This window comes from Styela clava, chromosome 4 (genome assembly GCF_964204865.1).
Source record: "Styela clava chromosome 4, kaStyClav1.hap1.2, whole genome shotgun sequence".
In the NCBI taxonomy this organism is placed as follows: Eukaryota; Metazoa; Chordata; class Ascidiacea; order Stolidobranchia; family Styelidae; genus Styela; species Styela clava.
In genome coordinates, this window is record NC_135253.1 from 15,876,173 (window position 1) to 15,894,206 (window position 18,034).

Sequence of the window (18,034 nt, forward strand, 5' to 3'; positions counted from 1 at the left end):
ATCAAAGAGAAAATCGATTTTTTCAAAACGTGTCAAAGAACAAGAAGAACAACAGCATAATATGGAAACGATCGTTATGTCCACTACATGTCCAAAAACAATCCATAGGTTCATTTCTTGCCCAATAATCAGTCATTAACGAGTACAAATTTTGCTTACTTCCTTAACCATCGAAATAACGAATATCACCGTGTTGAGTGTTTGATATATATGGTTAGCTGCGTTTATCCTTACTTTTTAACGTGGACGTATCCGTGAGTTCATGAGGCGTCGTCGTGAAACATCGATTGTGAGTAAAGTGCTCTAATCAGATAACGGACTACAGGTACTGCGGGCAGTCATTGGACTCTTGTTGTACATGGATTTGAGCACTGGGTTCATGTCATCAATAGCTTCGCTAGGAAACTAGCTAAGCGCTTTTTTAGATTGACTTAGATGACTGCTTGTACCTGATTATGCTCAGAGCGAAAGGCGCCAATAAATGTCGTATTGGAAAAATTAACCCCACCACTCACCAACTTTGGGATAGCTACAACCTTGGCTCGATCACCCAGACCAACAGCTTGCTTTGACACTATCATGAATACATGGACCACATTCCAATACTCAACATTCCACTCAATACGAATAGATGTAAGAAAGATTTCATTTTATTATACTTTTTTCGAATCATAACGTCGATTTGTCGATGCGGTAGACCAGGGTATCCCTGGGGTATCCCAGCCGCGGAGAAATACCTTCCCTGGGATGAACTATTGTAATGGATATATATGCTCACATTGTGAGATATTCAAACTGTGTAAAGTACTGATAGCTATAAATCCATTAAATATTGAAGAAGAAACGCAAACAAATTTTTTCACATATACGGAGGGTGTAATGAGGGATTTAAAAAAGGAGAAATGTGCCGTAGTAAAAAAAAGGTAGAAAATCAATGCGATAGGGATAGACAATGGATTACATTCTGTCAGCATTATCAATAACTGCAATATGCGTTGAAAAAATTTCGGGGCAAATAAGATCAACAATAACAACAACATATTAACAAAACGATGCATGTGTACATTAGTGTGATCAGTCGTTGGTGTGATCATACTAAAATAGCTTTAAGGTCGAAGGTTGGGGACAAACCGCTATATATAAATTTACAATCATCACGGTTCAATAAATTTTGGAAGGGGAACCACCGCGTTTGCCGACTTTCCGGGATTGAAAACTGATTTTGCACGATAGCTTTATAGTTCCGATAATTTGGAAGCCCTGGAACAAAAGTAATTGATAGTCGGTGAACGAAAGGGAAATTATAATATGAATAAATATTACAAGCACTAGTTAGTTCTTGCCAGAGCTATGAACTCGGAGGAATTGCACCAGCATTGGAGTTAGCAGTCAGCAGTCAGTCGCAAATAGCAGTCAGTTCAGCAGGCCCCTCTCTGTCTACGCATAATATTACCTGCATTTCACACAGTGAACTCCAACGGAAAATAGGAATATCTATTTTCAACACCTGGTCATAACCTTACATTTTGTTATAATTTAGTGATATGATGACATATATTCTTTTCTGTTTTGCAGTAGTTAAAATACATCTGGTGCATCCTAGTCCTATTTTTATGTTAATTTCTTTGTGAATTACGGTAGATATTGAGACCAATGTCTGAAAAACCAGCAAGTGTGACTTCTTCCATTGAAGATGCCGTGAGAGAGCTTTTGTCGATGACAAATGCTGCTGTAAAAAAGTTGACAGAATCTACCAAAGAGGGTGAGATAAATAATGAAATTTAAGTTCGTTTTGTCTTATCTTAATGCTTCACTCCGGAAGTAATAGAGTAAATTTGGAAGTGCTAGTCATTGAGATTAACGTTGATTTTTGGCGAGGTTGGGGAGAATCAACAGCTGACTCCCAATTAAAACAAAAATTTACTCTGACCAAATGCCCCCTGATATTCTGTAGTAGATTTAGACTTCTTTTCTTGCCAATGAGTCTTAAATTTAAATATGGCACGTCACTCTCTTGGCAAACACTTTTGAATCTCTAAATTTTTTATGTTACTTCGATCTTTTTTAAGTTATCTTATTTTGTATTGTTCCATGATATATTTATAAAATATGAATGTAATAGATGATGCTGAAGAACTCATATTATACTACATATTTAATACTGACCCTAACTTGACTTCGTATTATGTTTTTGGTTTTAGATTTTTTTTGTACATCTATATACCTCTATCGCGGAATGGTCTTTTTTTTAGACAAATTAAAAATTTTGATTATGATTTCTATTTTAGAAAATGGTGCCGCAGAACACCAACAATGTGATGATGAAAATTTGATTCAATATCAGGCTGACAAGCGTTTACTGGAAATGCTGTCGGATACTCAAGAAAGTCACTCATCAGGAGAAAGGGAAGGTACTGAGCAGTGTTGAGTAAGAGTATTTAAATTGCTGAGCACTGAAGTCGAGTCACTCACTGAATTGGGCTTTGCTGGGAGTTTGTTGATGAGTTCGACTCTTTACATTTAGATAACTCAAGTCACTCAGAGCCTCGAATGAATGGTGACTCAAGTCGAACTCGAGCTTCCCCAACACTGTTACTAGGCGGTGAAGTGGTGGCGGATATCTATTACTCATTGATCAATTTTATATCCGGCACTATCAATTCAGTAGTTTTTTTGTTGCTGATTGCAAGAATAATAAATATTTTGCCAGTTCATGTCGGACATTGGAATAGTTACCAGTTCATTGTTTTGGATGCATAAATTCGCAACCAGTTGTAATATGAGTCATATTTCAGTGGCGAGGAGTCCTTCAATTCTATCGCACATATTGATTGCAAGAATAATAAATATTTTACCAGTTCATGTCGGGCATTGGAATAGTTAACCAGTTCATTGTTTTGGATGCATAAATTCGCAATCAGTTGTAATATGAATCATCTTTCTGTGGCAAAAAGTCCTTCAATCCTATCGCACATATTGATTGGGACCTGCGAACCGTCGCGGGGTATTCAGATGTGGTATGGCAGGCATGTTCCTAATGCTTAGCATAGTGCGCTGTACATGAACGATGGAGTTGAACTTCATGGATTTCGACTCGAACAGTCTAAACAGTAGATCAATAAACCAAGATAGTTTCGACATAGCTTGTTGCATTGCACTGTCGTTTTTTTTTTTCAGAAGATGATGAATTACACAAGGAAGTATCTAATCAAAGTGTGACGAGTGATCCTGTTAAAAAACTCGAAGGTTCATTTAAATCAAATATTGTTTTTCAATATTCTTCTATCTGAATGATTAAAATGTGTTTGGTATTGATGAAATTCATGAAATAATTCATCAAAGACTACACATACATGAGATATTTTAAAAATGTTATTAGCAGAATATTAATTTCAGATATATGTAAAATTATCTCCTTTTATCTTTTAAGAAATATAATCGAAGTCTATTATTAAGCAGATCAGCTGTTACTGTATTGTACAATCAAATTATAAGCTCTGATAAGTTCATCTAGGATATATTGTTAAGGCATATTTTTAACTTGCATGCTTTACCACTTTCTAATTACTTTTCTGCCAAAGCAATAAATATTTTATCCAACATCATTTTATTGAGAGGATAATTTAGATTTTACTGTTTATCTTATTGCTAAGATATACAATCTTTTATGTTTTGTATATTTTTCTAGATGGAAAAATAGTTGATGTCACAACTGTTTTAGAAGAAGAACCAAGGAGTGAAATAAGCATTTTAGATGTAGGGGGTGGACAGCCAGACACAATCTCCTCAATTTCGACACCGTCTACTGATTCGCTTGAAAATACTCACTCATCTTTAGAGGGGAAAAAAATGATGAATAATCAGGGGTCAAGTTCTAGCAATTCCCAGAGTTTGGAAATTCTGAAATCTACCACAGGAACACTGCCTGGAGATTCTATCCTTTCACCTATTTCATTTCCTCCGGGTATGGTTTTGTTTGCCTATTTCTCTTTTTTTAAATCATTTCATATCATGTCGCTACACAAGCAGCAATTGTATTTTTTAATTGTTTTGTAATGTAATCAATGATCGAGTTTTTCTATTTGCCGCTAAACAAAGGGTTCATCTAAAAAGTATCATATATGATTTTATATTAGTTCTTCTATTAAATTCTGAACCAGTGCTGCAGAGTTTTAGTTTGGCATGTTTCCGTTGGATTTGAAGATAGTTTCGTATACCAAAATTCTCTGAGTTAAATTCCGAAATTTTGAACTCTTGGAGTAAAAGTCAAAATTTTGTACAGAAATTAAAAAAACAATTATGTTGTTGTCTAACCACTCTTAACAGTCTATTAAAGAAGAATATAACGAATTTTGATTCAGAGCCAAGGTCTGTGTCGAAATTTCCCAATGAGATAAAGTCAAAATTCTTTTGATTCATTTTCGGGAATCGGAGTTGATTGTAAATTTTCTCTGATTCCATACACAACCATGTTGTGCGCTATGTAAAATGTTTCATTGCCAATTCTTGGATAACTATTTTTTTTTTTATTTCATATGAGAAGGCCTGACGAGATATAGTGAAATATATAATATACAGTAAATTTTTATTTGTACATTTATAAATAGGCGACCAGAGTAGTCATCTTGATGATGGAGATTTACAACTGGAAGATAGTGGATTCATTCCGAAAGCTGATAATGGCAAAGAGCACAAGACTTTAACTAGCAGTGTAAAATCCATCTCAGATCCTTCTAGTCCACAAAATTCTACTGGAAACAGTTCTACTGCAAGTGAAGTTTTGAAGCAGTCAACTCGGGCTCCAGAAATTCCGAATTCAGCACGTTTAAGACAATCAACTTCCCAACAATCTAAATTGGTGGAAACTATAGAAGTTCCAGATGAAACTGGTCTTTCAACGGTAAAGCAAGACGAAGAAAAATGGAATCAAAATGGACAACCCAAAACTCGCTTCATCATAAGAAAAAGCAATCACACTCCTTCTGAACCTATCCCAAAGTGAGATTTTCACAATACTTGATGCTAAAATATTCCTAAATCCGATTTTTATATGACTTTTTTATATTCCTTTCACTTCCAAGGAGTCTCGGCGTTCCAGAAGTGGGTGTACCAATGTGGAGGTGACTAATTTTGTTTGCCTACTTTACATCAAGTTGTGTAAAAGGAGGGAAGCCTATGGGCAAGGGGTATATTCACTTGGCTAACACAGACAGACCCTGAACTCGTAATAGAACTAAATATAGAAATCGGAATAAAATTATGGCCTAACCTGGTAGGCTGGTACACACACTACGGGAGTAACCAAGTCTTCGTACAAGCAGCAACTGTTACTGTAGGGCTACTGTTTTTGGAGGAACTGGAATTTTTTTGTTTGGTATTTCCTACCCAATTCATTACACCCTGGGTGAGGTGTGGGGCACGGAATTTGAACCCCAAATCTTCACGTCGCAATGCCAACATAACTAAGCTTTTAACTCTTATTCTTTTAAATTTCTATAAGGCCGACTCAACAAACAACACGTATACCTCATCCTTCGAAACAAAAGGTCAGGATTCCAAAGAAAAAATTGCGAGAAGTCAAATCTCCTGCATATGCGAGTGGAAATGGTGAAAAACAACTTGGAATGTAAGCAAATTTTTCAGTTATGATTTTTCAGCATTATCGGGACTATTTAGTTGGAGTCAAAATTTAGGACAAAGTTATATTAGAGACTTCCTAATTGTTGGGAGTCTAAATTGTATCTTTTCTGTACTGTGAAATAAAGACTTTTAAATATCAAAGTTACGTCGATTCAACTCCGGTTAGATTTTCAATCGACCCGGTGTCATTGATAATTAAAATTGATAAAATGAAGTTTTGCTCTGCATTGAATTTATCTCACATGTTTGTCATGGTCAGATATTTACAGTTTTGTAATTGTTAGTCACCCATATATGTGATATGTAAAAAGCATGCTTGCATTCATACATTGTTCATGTTTATTATCGGCATAGCTACTATAAATTTTTGCATATAAGTGAGAAATTTTGTTGAAAAATCATGTTTTGAATTCACAAAATGTACTCAAATTATCTTTCATTTTAACTTTATATCATTATTGTCAAACTACTTTTCATATAAGAACAATTGCTCAACCTTGTGATTATGTTTTCATGCTACATTTTCTGCAGATCTGATGAAAGGAAACGCATTATTCCTCCAAGAACAACTCTTGCTCAAGGAGAGGAAGTTGGCAAAGAGTCAGATAAAGAAAACAAAGGTACATGAATAGGAAAACAGAACTTAAAAAAAGCTGTCTTGGGAAAATGTTGAAAACACATTTTTATTGAATTAGTTTATTGAACTTATAGTGATGAAAAAATATTGCCCTCATAACAAATTCTTGCAAATAATAAATTTATGTTACCAGTGTATATTATCACAAGCCTCCCAAGCTTGAAGCACAATTGGAGAGTATGTTGTCATGTTTTTCGGTTATATTTTATGCCACAATTTTGTAAATTTGTGGTTGCCCATGTAGTATCGTACTGTATGTCTCAAGTTTTAGCCCTTATTTTACGTTTTGGCAACTCTCATTAATTTCTGTCCTGCGTGTCCGTCTTGTGTATCAGAGAGTTATATATAAATTATTTTTTGTGTGTTTGCAGAACATAATAGCAGTTTAAAAATCATCAAATCTGATAAGGATATCGCAAAGAAGAAATTACTCGAAGCCAAGGGACCTGGGTATGCATTTTGTTTCATGTCACATTTGTGGAGTCATTGTGATACTGACCAGATAATCTTAGTGGAGTAGTGGAGTTTTAGCCGGGACCGGGAAAGTTTGCATAAGCTAAATTTTACAGCGGCGAGAAGTCCAGTAATCCTCTTGCACATAACCATCCCGGCATCAGATTCGAAACCGCGAACCCATGCAGAGTAATCAGAGGTGCTGAGCATATTCCTAACGCTTGGCACGATGATCCACACCACCGCAGTCAGTCAATATTATTCCATCCTGGAGTTGGGAGTCGATTGTAAATTTTCCCAGACTCTGCAGTCACAAGTATGATACAAATAGTCACTGAAGATTATTCAGATCTGAAAGGATAAAAATATTTCGTGTTGAGCAGAGTCCAATCTATTTATTGCAGTGGTTTTCGACATGTGTTCCATGTAAGGTGGAACTCTAGGATACGCCAGAACAGTCCAGCGGTTCTGCACGTTAACTTTCGAATCTAAGCGTCCATGTTACCAAATGTATACTGTTTAAATATAAAAATATAATCAAATAACTATTAGGTTTGGCACTATTACTAATACTTTACACTTTGAAGATCATTTTTGTCAGTATCAGATTTGTTTTTTTGTTTATTTGTAGTACTAATTACAATTTAAAATTGAAATCTTCAATTATTCTCACTATAATTGTTGGCCCTATCATACAAATCACAGACCAACACTGTCTATTTTTAAAAATTTTCATGAAAATAACTACTTTTGAAAGCAGTATCATAAGAACCAATTTAGTCTATTTATTCCACTTTTCCAGTTTGATCAACCATACAAAGAGAGTCGTGACGGCAAATATAATAGAAGGAAAAACTAGATCCAAACAATCAGAAGAAAATGGGGTTGTATCCACTGCCAGTGCAATTGCTGCTGCAATGGCCTCTGCTACACCTATGTTACAGGTACCAGTATCAATTATGATTTGTTCTACTTCAGTATTACTGCAATATTAAATATTGCCTTGTATATAACCATTCTTATCCATCAAATCTATCTAAAACCTGACCATCACAGGGACCTGAAGATAAACTAAACGATTTGATAAAGAATATGAAAAATTACTCAAGTTAAAATAGTGAATGAGGCTGAATTGCACACTTTGAGTCACAGTGAATTAGAAAAAAATTTCAAATATTTTATCATTATCGAAAAGGAATGCTTTGGCAATCTATCAGACCTTCAACATAATTCACATATTTTTTACTCAGTTACCGCTTTCTCTGCGACAATATAAGTATATTCTGACTTTATAATCAAGATGACAGGTGATAAAATGATTGAATAAAACAAATAAATAAAAACTGATTATGAAATCAGGAGAGCAAACCCTAGATAAGGTTTAAAAAGTACAGAAAATTAGAAGGTTTGGAATGCTTTGAAGGTGTTGCCAAGAAGCAGTGGTACGTTTTCACTCACCAATCAGATATTTACTATACCCATACCCAACCTGGCTTTGTAACCTCTGGAGAGGCAATGTTATGTTGTATGGTTGAACTGTTTCATAGACTTCTTGTCGTTCGGGCTATGACTGATGAGAGGCGTAGGGTGGTTCATCAAGTCCATGCGCCTAAAACAATTAACTGGTTTCCATAACTTTTCCGAACAAATACTGATAACGGGATGAGAATCCAGAGTTTGCCATAATATGATTAAGTCATGTTATCGTCTATCCTCTTCCCTGGGAAGAATATAAAAATCTTATCATATACGATTAATTTTGTGGTCGACTGTTATCTACCAGATTATCGACATTTATCTTATAATTAGGTGAAACACGATCTCGAATCTCAAGTAAAAAGACTGACAGAGAAATTAGATGAACTAGAAAAACAGAAACAACAGCAAGAAACATCTCGCCAACAAGACAGAGCCGATGATTTAGAGAGAAAACTTGAACAATTAACTGCACAACGACTCCGATCTCTTGAACAATTGCAGGAACAACAAGCTGCATGGCAGGTTCGAAATAGTAGTCATTACGCAAAAATATTTCCTTTTGTAGTGCTTTGGAATACCAGTAGTTATTTTTTCAAGTTGGTAGACTGCAGTGCTATTGCTTTGCTGGTTATCCTTAGCGGGAGACGTAGGTTCAAATTCCTTGGTATGATTATGTGAAAAAGAGACTGGACTCCATATTGCCATAGTGAGGTGCTCATAACTTCTGACTGGTCATGGCTTCTTCGCCAATCTATTTAACCATTACTCTGATGCTAGGCCGTAGTTTTTTCTTGTGAAAAAACACGATGAGATGTCGCTATTCGGGCTTTGAGCTTGTAAAACATTGTGGTAATATATTTTTGCATGTCTTTTTTGTCTGGCAAGTGTTGAACCACACAGCACATGCACATAGTTTTACAGACTTTTCAAGAATTTTGAATTTCGTTTGACTAATTTTACTTGGCTATGCATTTTAGACTCATTTCCTTCGGGTTATAGGAAGCATTCAAAATTCACAAGACAAGCTTTCCAGTGCTGCAATTGAGAAAAGTAAGTTGTACTTTCATATTTATAAAAAGAAAATGGTAATTTTTTTTGAAAAAAATACATTATCATACATTAAACAAACAAGACTGAAATTTAGGAGAGTGGCTAAAATTTCAAACGAGCTTAAAACAGAAGACATAAAAGTACTACATGAACCTTGAGTCATAGAAAATAAATGCAAATACAGGATTGAAATACTCTCTGGTGGAGTAGTCTTTATTTTTGCACTGTACATTTGCTATCACCATGTTCAATTATAAGTACCGTAATATTATATATAAGCTAGAAAGAAAAATATTTTTCTCCATTTTAGGAAATTTCTTGCAAGCAGGTGGAAGAAATGTGAGATTCAATGGTCTTCAAGAAAGGTGAGCTGCAAACAGGATTTGCTTATTACACCTCAGCAGTTAGGAGCTTTCTTTTGTGCCTCTGATTATCATGTACAGTTTTAAATCCCAGGGTCATAATCATGTGCTAGAACAGTGGTTCCCAAACTAGGGTCCGCGGACCTTTTGGGGTCTGTGAAGCACTTTCGGAGGGTCCGTGAGAGAAATCTGTTATATGGCATATAGTTTGATAATACAATTATTGATTTCTTAAATTTGCAAATACACATTTGTCGCATTTGCTGCTTTGCAATCACTGCTGGGGACATTGATTCCCCACTTTCTCTTTCGATCACGATGCCCCATTGTGATGTCACAGAGCTGTGGGCCACAGAGCTAACTAACTGCAGAGGTGTGGCTGACGCTGCCTTTTTGCACGTTTGTTTGTACAGGAGGGAGTTACAGTAGGGCAATTTATAAAATATGCCAGTCCGCTTTTAAATGCTGTTAACGCTTTTATATTGAAAGGTAAATAGCGTTGGGTAAGTAGAGCATAGTCAGAGAGGCACTTAGATTTTGGCTGTCAAATTTAGCTTTTGACATATAGTAACCGTTGGCCTATATTTTTACTTTTCATCTCTGTAACCAAAATTTCAAGATGCCTCTCAAAAAGAAATTGAAAAATGACGAAGCTTATGTAAAGTTAGGGTTTACCGTGATAAACGCAAGTGGAAAGAGTTGTTTTTAACTATACCGTACGGCGCACTGATTTTTTTGTTTTAATCTTCAAATGTTTCATGTTAGTGCACAAGGCCGCGAATCATTAAAGAAATTCGAGGGGTCCTTCATGGAATTTTTTTTAAAAAGTTTGGGAAGCACTGTGCTAGAAGATTGCTCAACTGGTGTAAGGTGGTCCAAGTAACCACTGGTCGGTGACAGTTTCTTTTACGACCATGTCCCAGTATCTGAAACAATAACTGATCAACTATTTCACTACCTCGCCATATGATTAAGCCATCACATTGATTTTTCTCTCCCATGTAACAAATATGTAAATCCTATCTAAATATTCTAAACCAATCCTAAACTAAATAATACATTTTAACATTCTGTAAGATTCTAAAAAAAGATATTTTACTCAGAATATCGAATTTATTTCACCATGGCCATGACAAAAATTTGCACACATATTGATGACATCAAATTTTGAAATGATAAAAGTGAAATCATCTATTTTCACATGCCGTTTCATTTTCAGTCATTTGCTACTTTTCATTCAAAAATGTTCTCGATTAATATTTCTGGAACAAACTTTTTACCACACACTCTAATATTATCATAATAATATATTGCAGCCCAAATGTTCTCCAAACTCCAGCACCTCGTACACAAGCACCCTTGCCTATCGACACAAAGAAAACTGCTAAAGGGATGTCACCTGGTTAGTACAATGTAGAAAACTTGATTCAGGAACCATCTATGAAAAATTTAATGTTATTGCAAAAAAAGTAAAAGCTGTTTGTGACCAGTTTGATATTCTGTTAATAGTTTCATTACTTTTATATAATTGTGGTTCTCTCATCCAACTAGATTCAATAACTTTACAATGTAGATTCTCAAGTCTGTGGAGTGGGAGTTTGATGCCGGAGCCCGAGTTTCAAACTTGAGTGTTGAGTTGAAATTTTCAAATTTTCTGGAGTCACAAATTAGAATTTCAGACTTCAATGGTGTTAGTAGAAGTCAAAATTTTTTTACAGAACTAACATTGAGTTTACTCACTGTACTTAACAGTTAACAGTCTATTAAAGAATACTTAAATACAGCAAAGTTTTTATTATCATAATTCGATTCGAAGGAGTCAAGACCAATTTTTTCTCAATATGGAAACGGTAGTCTGAATCAAAATTTTTTACATCCCGGAGTTAAAGCCAATTGTAAATTTTCCACAAGTTTGCAGCGCAGTTTAATTCGCTGAAGCTCATCATTTCCATGCATCATCACTCAGTATTGATTTAAAGTATGTGCATGATCAAGCCAAATTCGTTCAAAATCTCCTTCGTTTTGTCCTTTTATACATGAAAATCACTAATCTTACAATTGTTTAGAAAAGTACGAGAAGCGAACTAATTTAGTGGTTAACACATTAAGCGTTATATGTTAGGTCATCGTAGGCAACAAATTCTGGGTTTGGATCTGTTTGCCTAATTATCCATGCTCTTTCAGGACCTAGGGTTTAAAAAATTGCAAATTACAAGTTTGCAAGTTTGATCAGAACAAAAAAGTTAAATAGCATGCATAGATACGATGTATAGCATGCTTACATTTATTTCAGGTAACGGTTACCTTCTGAAAAATATTCTCGAACAAATGGACGTCAGCACTCCCGGTCCAAGTCCAGCTATTCCTGATCGGATGAAATCACTTCGAGATCCACTTGCAGACTTGACGCCTGTCAGAGGTCCGACAGAGAAGCTTAGAGAAAAGTGAGTGAAATGTTTCATTTTGATGTGTTTTTCTCGTTGCATGCAGATGTTTCAGACAGGTTTAGGGTCAAGTTTTTATTTTACCCCGGGGTAAAGAAATACGAGGGAATAATTATATGACGCAGACTCCCCTGAGAATAGTTGGCCAGTTATTTATTCATTATGCATGTACTTGATAGCGGACGAAGCCGTAACCGACAAGTGGTTACGTCATCACGTGAACCTTTCTACAGACGACGACGAGTACAGCAATCCGCCCTCTTTCATATAATTATTCCCTATTGGATTTGAACATGCGAACACTGCAGGATAATCAGAAGTGCAATGACAAGCGTGTGATAGAGCTTTTTTGTTGGATGTCGTTACAGTCTGCCGTTTTTTTTTTCAGCGTAGGAAGGTTTCATAAGATTGAAATTTGATGGTTAAATATCATTCGAAGTTATGATTAGTAGGTAGCGGTATCCAGATTGTAGTATGTTTGAAAAGGTACTCCTGTAGTATTCGAACCAAAATGGCGGAACGTAGTATGTGTACCAGGTTAGGGTTCGGCCATAATTTTATTCCAATTTCCCTTATTTTAGGTCTATTACGACTCTGGGACTAGCCAAATGACTCTGTAGTATTTGTACCTGAAATTATGGCCTAACCTTAATCTGGTACACATACTACGTTCCGGTATCCGCCATCTTGGTTCACATCCTACGGAGTAACCTTGAAAACGTGTCTCAAATCGAGAACCATTAGGGTTACTGTGGTTACAGCTTGTCGTTTTATTGCTTTTGCACTTTTTACGTTTTTGTATCAGAATTTTTATCCCATATAGTGGGATTGGTGGTTTTCGTTTTCGACAGTTGATCATGATAATAAAGAATGCTATGCTTGTTCTCTACAATATAAAATTAAAAATTATTATTATCAGGTATTTATTTTTATGTCAATGCATGAAATTGGTGGCTGCGGGTTGGTGGCAACCATGGGCTGTCCAAATTCCCATTTCATGTTATATAAAAAACGAAAATATTAAGTTTTTCTTACAACCGTGATTAATTAAATAGGTTTACGTATCCCAGTTCCTATGTAAGTTTACAGTATCCATATATATGATGACTATTTGAAGAAGCATAATATTATAGCGCAATACACAGAAAAGTGTTGCTTAGATACATATTTTTATAATTCAAATATATAATTTTTTTATATCGTCATAACAAGCCACCGAAGCCGTATACATTGAAAAGTGCTTAATTAAACCAATTTTTTAAATAAGAAAGTGTTCCTACACGTGAGATTTCTTACAGTATGCAATTTTCCTTGCTTGAGGCTTGTGCACCTTTCATATCACACTATATCAAAAGCTCATGTCATTGTGTATGATTCTTATCGCGAAGGTTTCAAACGCATTTGAAGTTTCTTGTCGTCATCATTACTTCATATATCGTCTCAAAAATTGATATTAAAGCGTTTTTTATTTTTATTCAATTAAATATCCAGCAACGACGATATGCTTGCATTCATAGTACGGGACGGGACGGGACTATTTTTGTTGTTCTGCTTTTTTTTCGTAGTGCTTGTATAAGTTTGTAAATAACAAATTGATAGCGTTTTTGTTAGGGTTATATACATGGATGTGAAGTCGGGGAAAAATTTACTATCGAATCCGACACCCCCTGCTGTTTGAAAAAATTTGGCTCCTAATACGAGAAATTCATTTTTAATACCCAAACACTTTGGCATATGCAACCGTTTAAACGCTTGTTAATATTTGTAATATTGAAAACACATCGTTTAAAGTCGCTGTTGAACAGTGTTTTTATTCTAATTAATGAATGACTCGCTTGCAAATGCAAACAAAAGATGTTACACCACAATAAATACGCTTGCGACTTTAATATACGCGAAATCGATGTTCGGTGCCCTTCAATCCTTTTGGTCGGACGCAGCCCAAATGAAAAATTCCAGAGGCTCGCGGAACCACTATAAATTGAATATATGTATATATGAGTGTTATCAGAAAATGTCCCCAAAAATGTGAACTATAATATTACGATGAACACTGAAGGCTTCATTAGCGAAACCCTTTTATTATATGAATATTTTTTACTCGTGTAATATATTATATTTTAACAATATACTGAGCATATAATAATATCAGATTTGAAAGGAAACTTGCGGTAACCATTATAGCACGCAGCACAGGTAGTTTACAATTACAGTATACATTACGCTAGGATTCAATCCATTTCGACAAATTTTCATATGCCATTTGATATGAAGTAATATCATGTTTAATATGTTTTTGTATCTTCGTCGTAAACAAATTGTGTAACCTTTTCAAAAAGCAGAATAATGATAACATCACAAGCGAACCATTTGGTTTGTTATTCAAATTAGGCGGTTTTGTTTTGCGTCACAACATGACGCAAATGGTCACACTTTTTTATAGAATAGACCTGTTCCACATTCATGTTCTGTAACCTTTAACCTTTTGTAGTCCTGTAGTTCTATTTGTAATATAAGCCAGCTGCTACAAGATTGGATTTAAAGACTTATAAATTCCACTTAATATTACTATATGCTTGGTATATTTATAAATTGAGATGTGAAGAACAATCATCTTAGATTTATACTTAGTTGGTTACTTATGCATACATAATATTTGTATATGTAATATTGTCACATTTGACGTCACACATATATATTTTTATCGTTGAAGAGACATCATCACAGATACTTATTTTTGTACTGCGTGGTAAATTCAAAATTAGCGCGACTGTGACGTAGCGTGACATGGCTGTGCGTAAATATGCCTGTCGCCTTATTTTTAGACTTGCATGGTAGATGAGCATGATTGAAACATCTATGAAAATAGAAATGCGAACAGCAGTATAGGGGTGATTACATGGTCCCAATCGCTAGTTCAATGGATTTTATATAGATGGCATATTTGACAATAAGTTTGATTTCACTCCGGCGTAATTTATACAATCATACAATGTATTAGATGAATAACCGCCTTTAGAACTGTACTTCATTTTAAGATGGATAATGCTCCAACCATAGGAAACATCTGTGACCTGTTTATAGACAGGAGTTTCAACAATTTAAAATTCGGTAAATTTATAGAATTTTCGGGGTAATTCGTTCTTGATCCAATCGTGAATCTAGTGCCTTGCAACTCTAGATTATTTCTTTCAAGTTGTCATCATTTTGAGCTGATTTAGTTATTTTTACTGTCGCATTTCTTTAGTGAAATACTTTGACGTCTACATATTAAATTATAGAAGTTTATTATTCGTCACTGTTTTTTTTTTAAACCACATTTTCGTTTAAGAGTAAGATAGAGTTCCTTATACTAAAATGTTGAATTTCATAACTCTGTGTTGTTAAAATTATTACCATTTTAGTACAAGAAATGCTATTTGATAATTTTCGGTATTCATCAATCCAAATCCTCTGAAGCTCTTCAATATAATAAAACTAATCAGATAAACTAATATTTAAATCGTTTAAATCGAATCCCGGTAACTACACGATGTTTACCGTTACCCACAGTTTGCCATGCCAGAACCACACTTGAAAGCGTGTTGGTGATGTAGTATACCTATGTTTCGTGTTTGAAAGGATATAGTCGTACTTAAAACTTTCAACATCATTTTCTTTTCTTTATACCACAAGAAGAAATTAGTTTTTTAAACCAGTGTACACATTTGAATGTTGCGCCGAAACCACTCAAAATTGTTGATTTTCTTAAAGAAAATATATTTTAAAGGAAAATTTTGGTAAACAACGCTCGTTGCCCGGATATATATTCTGAAGATGGGTGATTTGATATGAACCCATTTAATTGAGTTTCTTCAAATGCGAAATTTTTAAACTATTAAAGCCCAGAAAACCGCCGTTTTGTATATACGATAAGATAGGATTTACATATTTATCCCGGGGAGAGGAAAGCCGATAAGACGGCTTAATCATATGGCGAACCACGTACTCTCCCCCGGTTACCAGTGCATGTCGGGTATGGGATTGGGTATGGTATTAGCCAGTTTTTGTTTTTTCAGATGCATTGAAATTGATGGTGGAGGAAGCCGTAACCGACCAGCGGTTACGTGAACCACCCTACGACGGCAAACAGTCCAGCAATCCGCTCGCACATATTTGACCCCGCACGGAATTCGAATCTACGAACGCCACGCAGAGCTTCGGTGGCGAGCGTATTCCTAACGCCCAGCACGATGCGCCACACCGCCGAGCCAAAAATTGTTTAACTTGCCCGCCTTGTTGTATAGCAGTATGCGACCTAGTCGTCATGATCTTGTAGTATTTTTTATAATTGCAATTTGTTACGCTTACGTGAATAACTGATTTCACAACTCGAAATGGATATAAATTGATTTGCATCAATATTTTTCTCAACGTCATTTGTATAACAAATACATAAAAATAGTTCATTGTCTGTGTCAATAATGGTTTACTGCAGGGTGGTCCAAACCCAGGCCCGTGGGCCACATGTGGCCCGCCGCTTTATTATCTGTGGCCCGCGTCACATTCGGAGAGTAATCGATAAATCGCATTTCGTGTTGTTTCGTAATCAAATTTATCAGAAAAATCTTTTGACATATTGTTTCATCACTAATGTCACTGAATTGACTAGTGTTATGGCTGGCTGAGGCAAAGAGCGAAGTTGAATAATGTGCTTGGCAGTCTAAATTATTATCTGGCTTTCTATCTTTTTGGTCGGAAATATAGGCTAACAATAAAGGCGTCATAAAAAAACTAAAAATCAAATGCGGATTCTATTAGCCTGGGATGGCTATGTCTGATAACTATGTGTTTGCACAATAAAAGTGTTTATTTTGTATTGCACTGTTTACCTATTCTTGGCACTATTGTGGCCCGTAAAACAATGAAAAAATAAATTCGTGGCCCGCGGAGCCGACAACCTTGGACCACCCTGATTTACTGTATTAGGTATTTATACAACAATTTATATAACAATGCAATTAAATATCTGAAAATATACATCATATAAAATATATATGTCATCAACATTCTTCAAAATAGATAACAAGCTTTTTCCCAGTCAGCATTTCGATTATTAAAATTTATCATTATGCAATTTTTTTTATTATGCATAATAAATTGTACATTTCATAAATTTCAAATTAAATTTATTACCTCCAAATCCTATTTTTGAAATTAGGGAGTTTTTTGTTTCGGAAGTTAAAAGCCAGTTTTTAATTATTTCGATCGTCAGGTCGAATGGCCGAAATAATGAGCCTTGATTATATAAAATATTTTCACACCGTGTTATTATCATCACACTAAACTATGTCATGCCCATAAAACCGTCGCATGGCATATACAAATATTGATTGCATTGTTCAACTTGCCGCCATGTTCTATAGCAGTATGTAACGTATCCTTCATGGTATGTTGTATTTTTTGCAATTTGTTACTCTGACCTTAACAGCTAATTTCACAAATTTTTAACTCGACTAAAAAAATTTGGGTTTGAAAAACAACTTTGGCTCCCGGATTTTTCGTTTTCTATATGTGACTCCTTTCTTAACATGTGATGTACCGTTGAGATATATCGTTATGATAGTTTCATCCATTCGTGTTTATTTCTGCTTGAAATGCCAAGAAAGATTTTGTAAGGTTATGTGCTTTTAGCAAAATGTGCAATCGCTCACTTTTAAGGTTTTCACTGACCACTTCAATCGCCTGATCCCCGTCCTTGGTAATTTTCCCAAAACGGTTTTCTGACATTTCAATTCCTGACATATTAGGCCGTATTATCGCGAAGGTTAATTATTCTCGCTTATATCCTAGGCTTTATTTTGTACGTCACAACGACGGTTCATTACGCAGCGTCAACATTTGTAAAGGGCGACAAACCTCTATATTCTTATTCATCTTGCCCTATTTTAACACAATTTCACGTTCATTCTATATTTATATTTAGACAA

General features: G+C 35.2%; 1 protein-coding gene across 3 annotated transcripts in view; it reads left to right on the forward strand.

Annotated features, from left to right (window-relative positions):
- Positions 1-1,586: 1,586 nt before the first annotated feature.
- Positions 1,587-18,034, forward strand: part of LOC120326220 (uncharacterized) — a 102,331-nt gene continuing 85,883 nt past the window's right edge. For 2 of the 3 annotated variants that reach the window (XM_078111871.1, XM_078111873.1), the window contains exons 1-14: positions 1,587-1,762; positions 2,289-2,411; positions 3,178-3,246; positions 3,689-3,964; positions 4,608-4,998; positions 5,501-5,626; positions 6,172-6,260; positions 6,649-6,727; positions 7,533-7,674; positions 8,540-8,731; positions 9,187-9,259; positions 9,570-9,624; positions 10,938-11,023; positions 11,915-12,065. In XM_078111871.1, coding sequence (XP_077967997.1) covers positions 1,654-1,762; positions 2,289-2,411; positions 3,178-3,246; positions 3,689-3,964; positions 4,608-4,998; positions 5,501-5,626; positions 6,172-6,260; positions 6,649-6,727; positions 7,533-7,674; positions 8,540-8,731; positions 9,187-9,259; positions 9,570-9,624; positions 10,938-11,023; positions 11,915-12,065 — 1,961 coding nt within the window. In that variant the 5' untranslated portion in view covers positions 1,587-1,653. The remainder of the gene's footprint in view (positions 1,763-2,288; positions 2,412-3,177; positions 3,247-3,688; positions 3,965-4,607; positions 4,999-5,500; positions 5,627-6,171; positions 6,261-6,648; positions 6,728-7,532; positions 7,675-8,539; positions 8,732-9,186; positions 9,260-9,569; positions 9,625-10,937; positions 11,024-11,914; positions 12,066-18,034) is intronic. The other variant, XM_078111872.1, reaches the window with a different exon arrangement.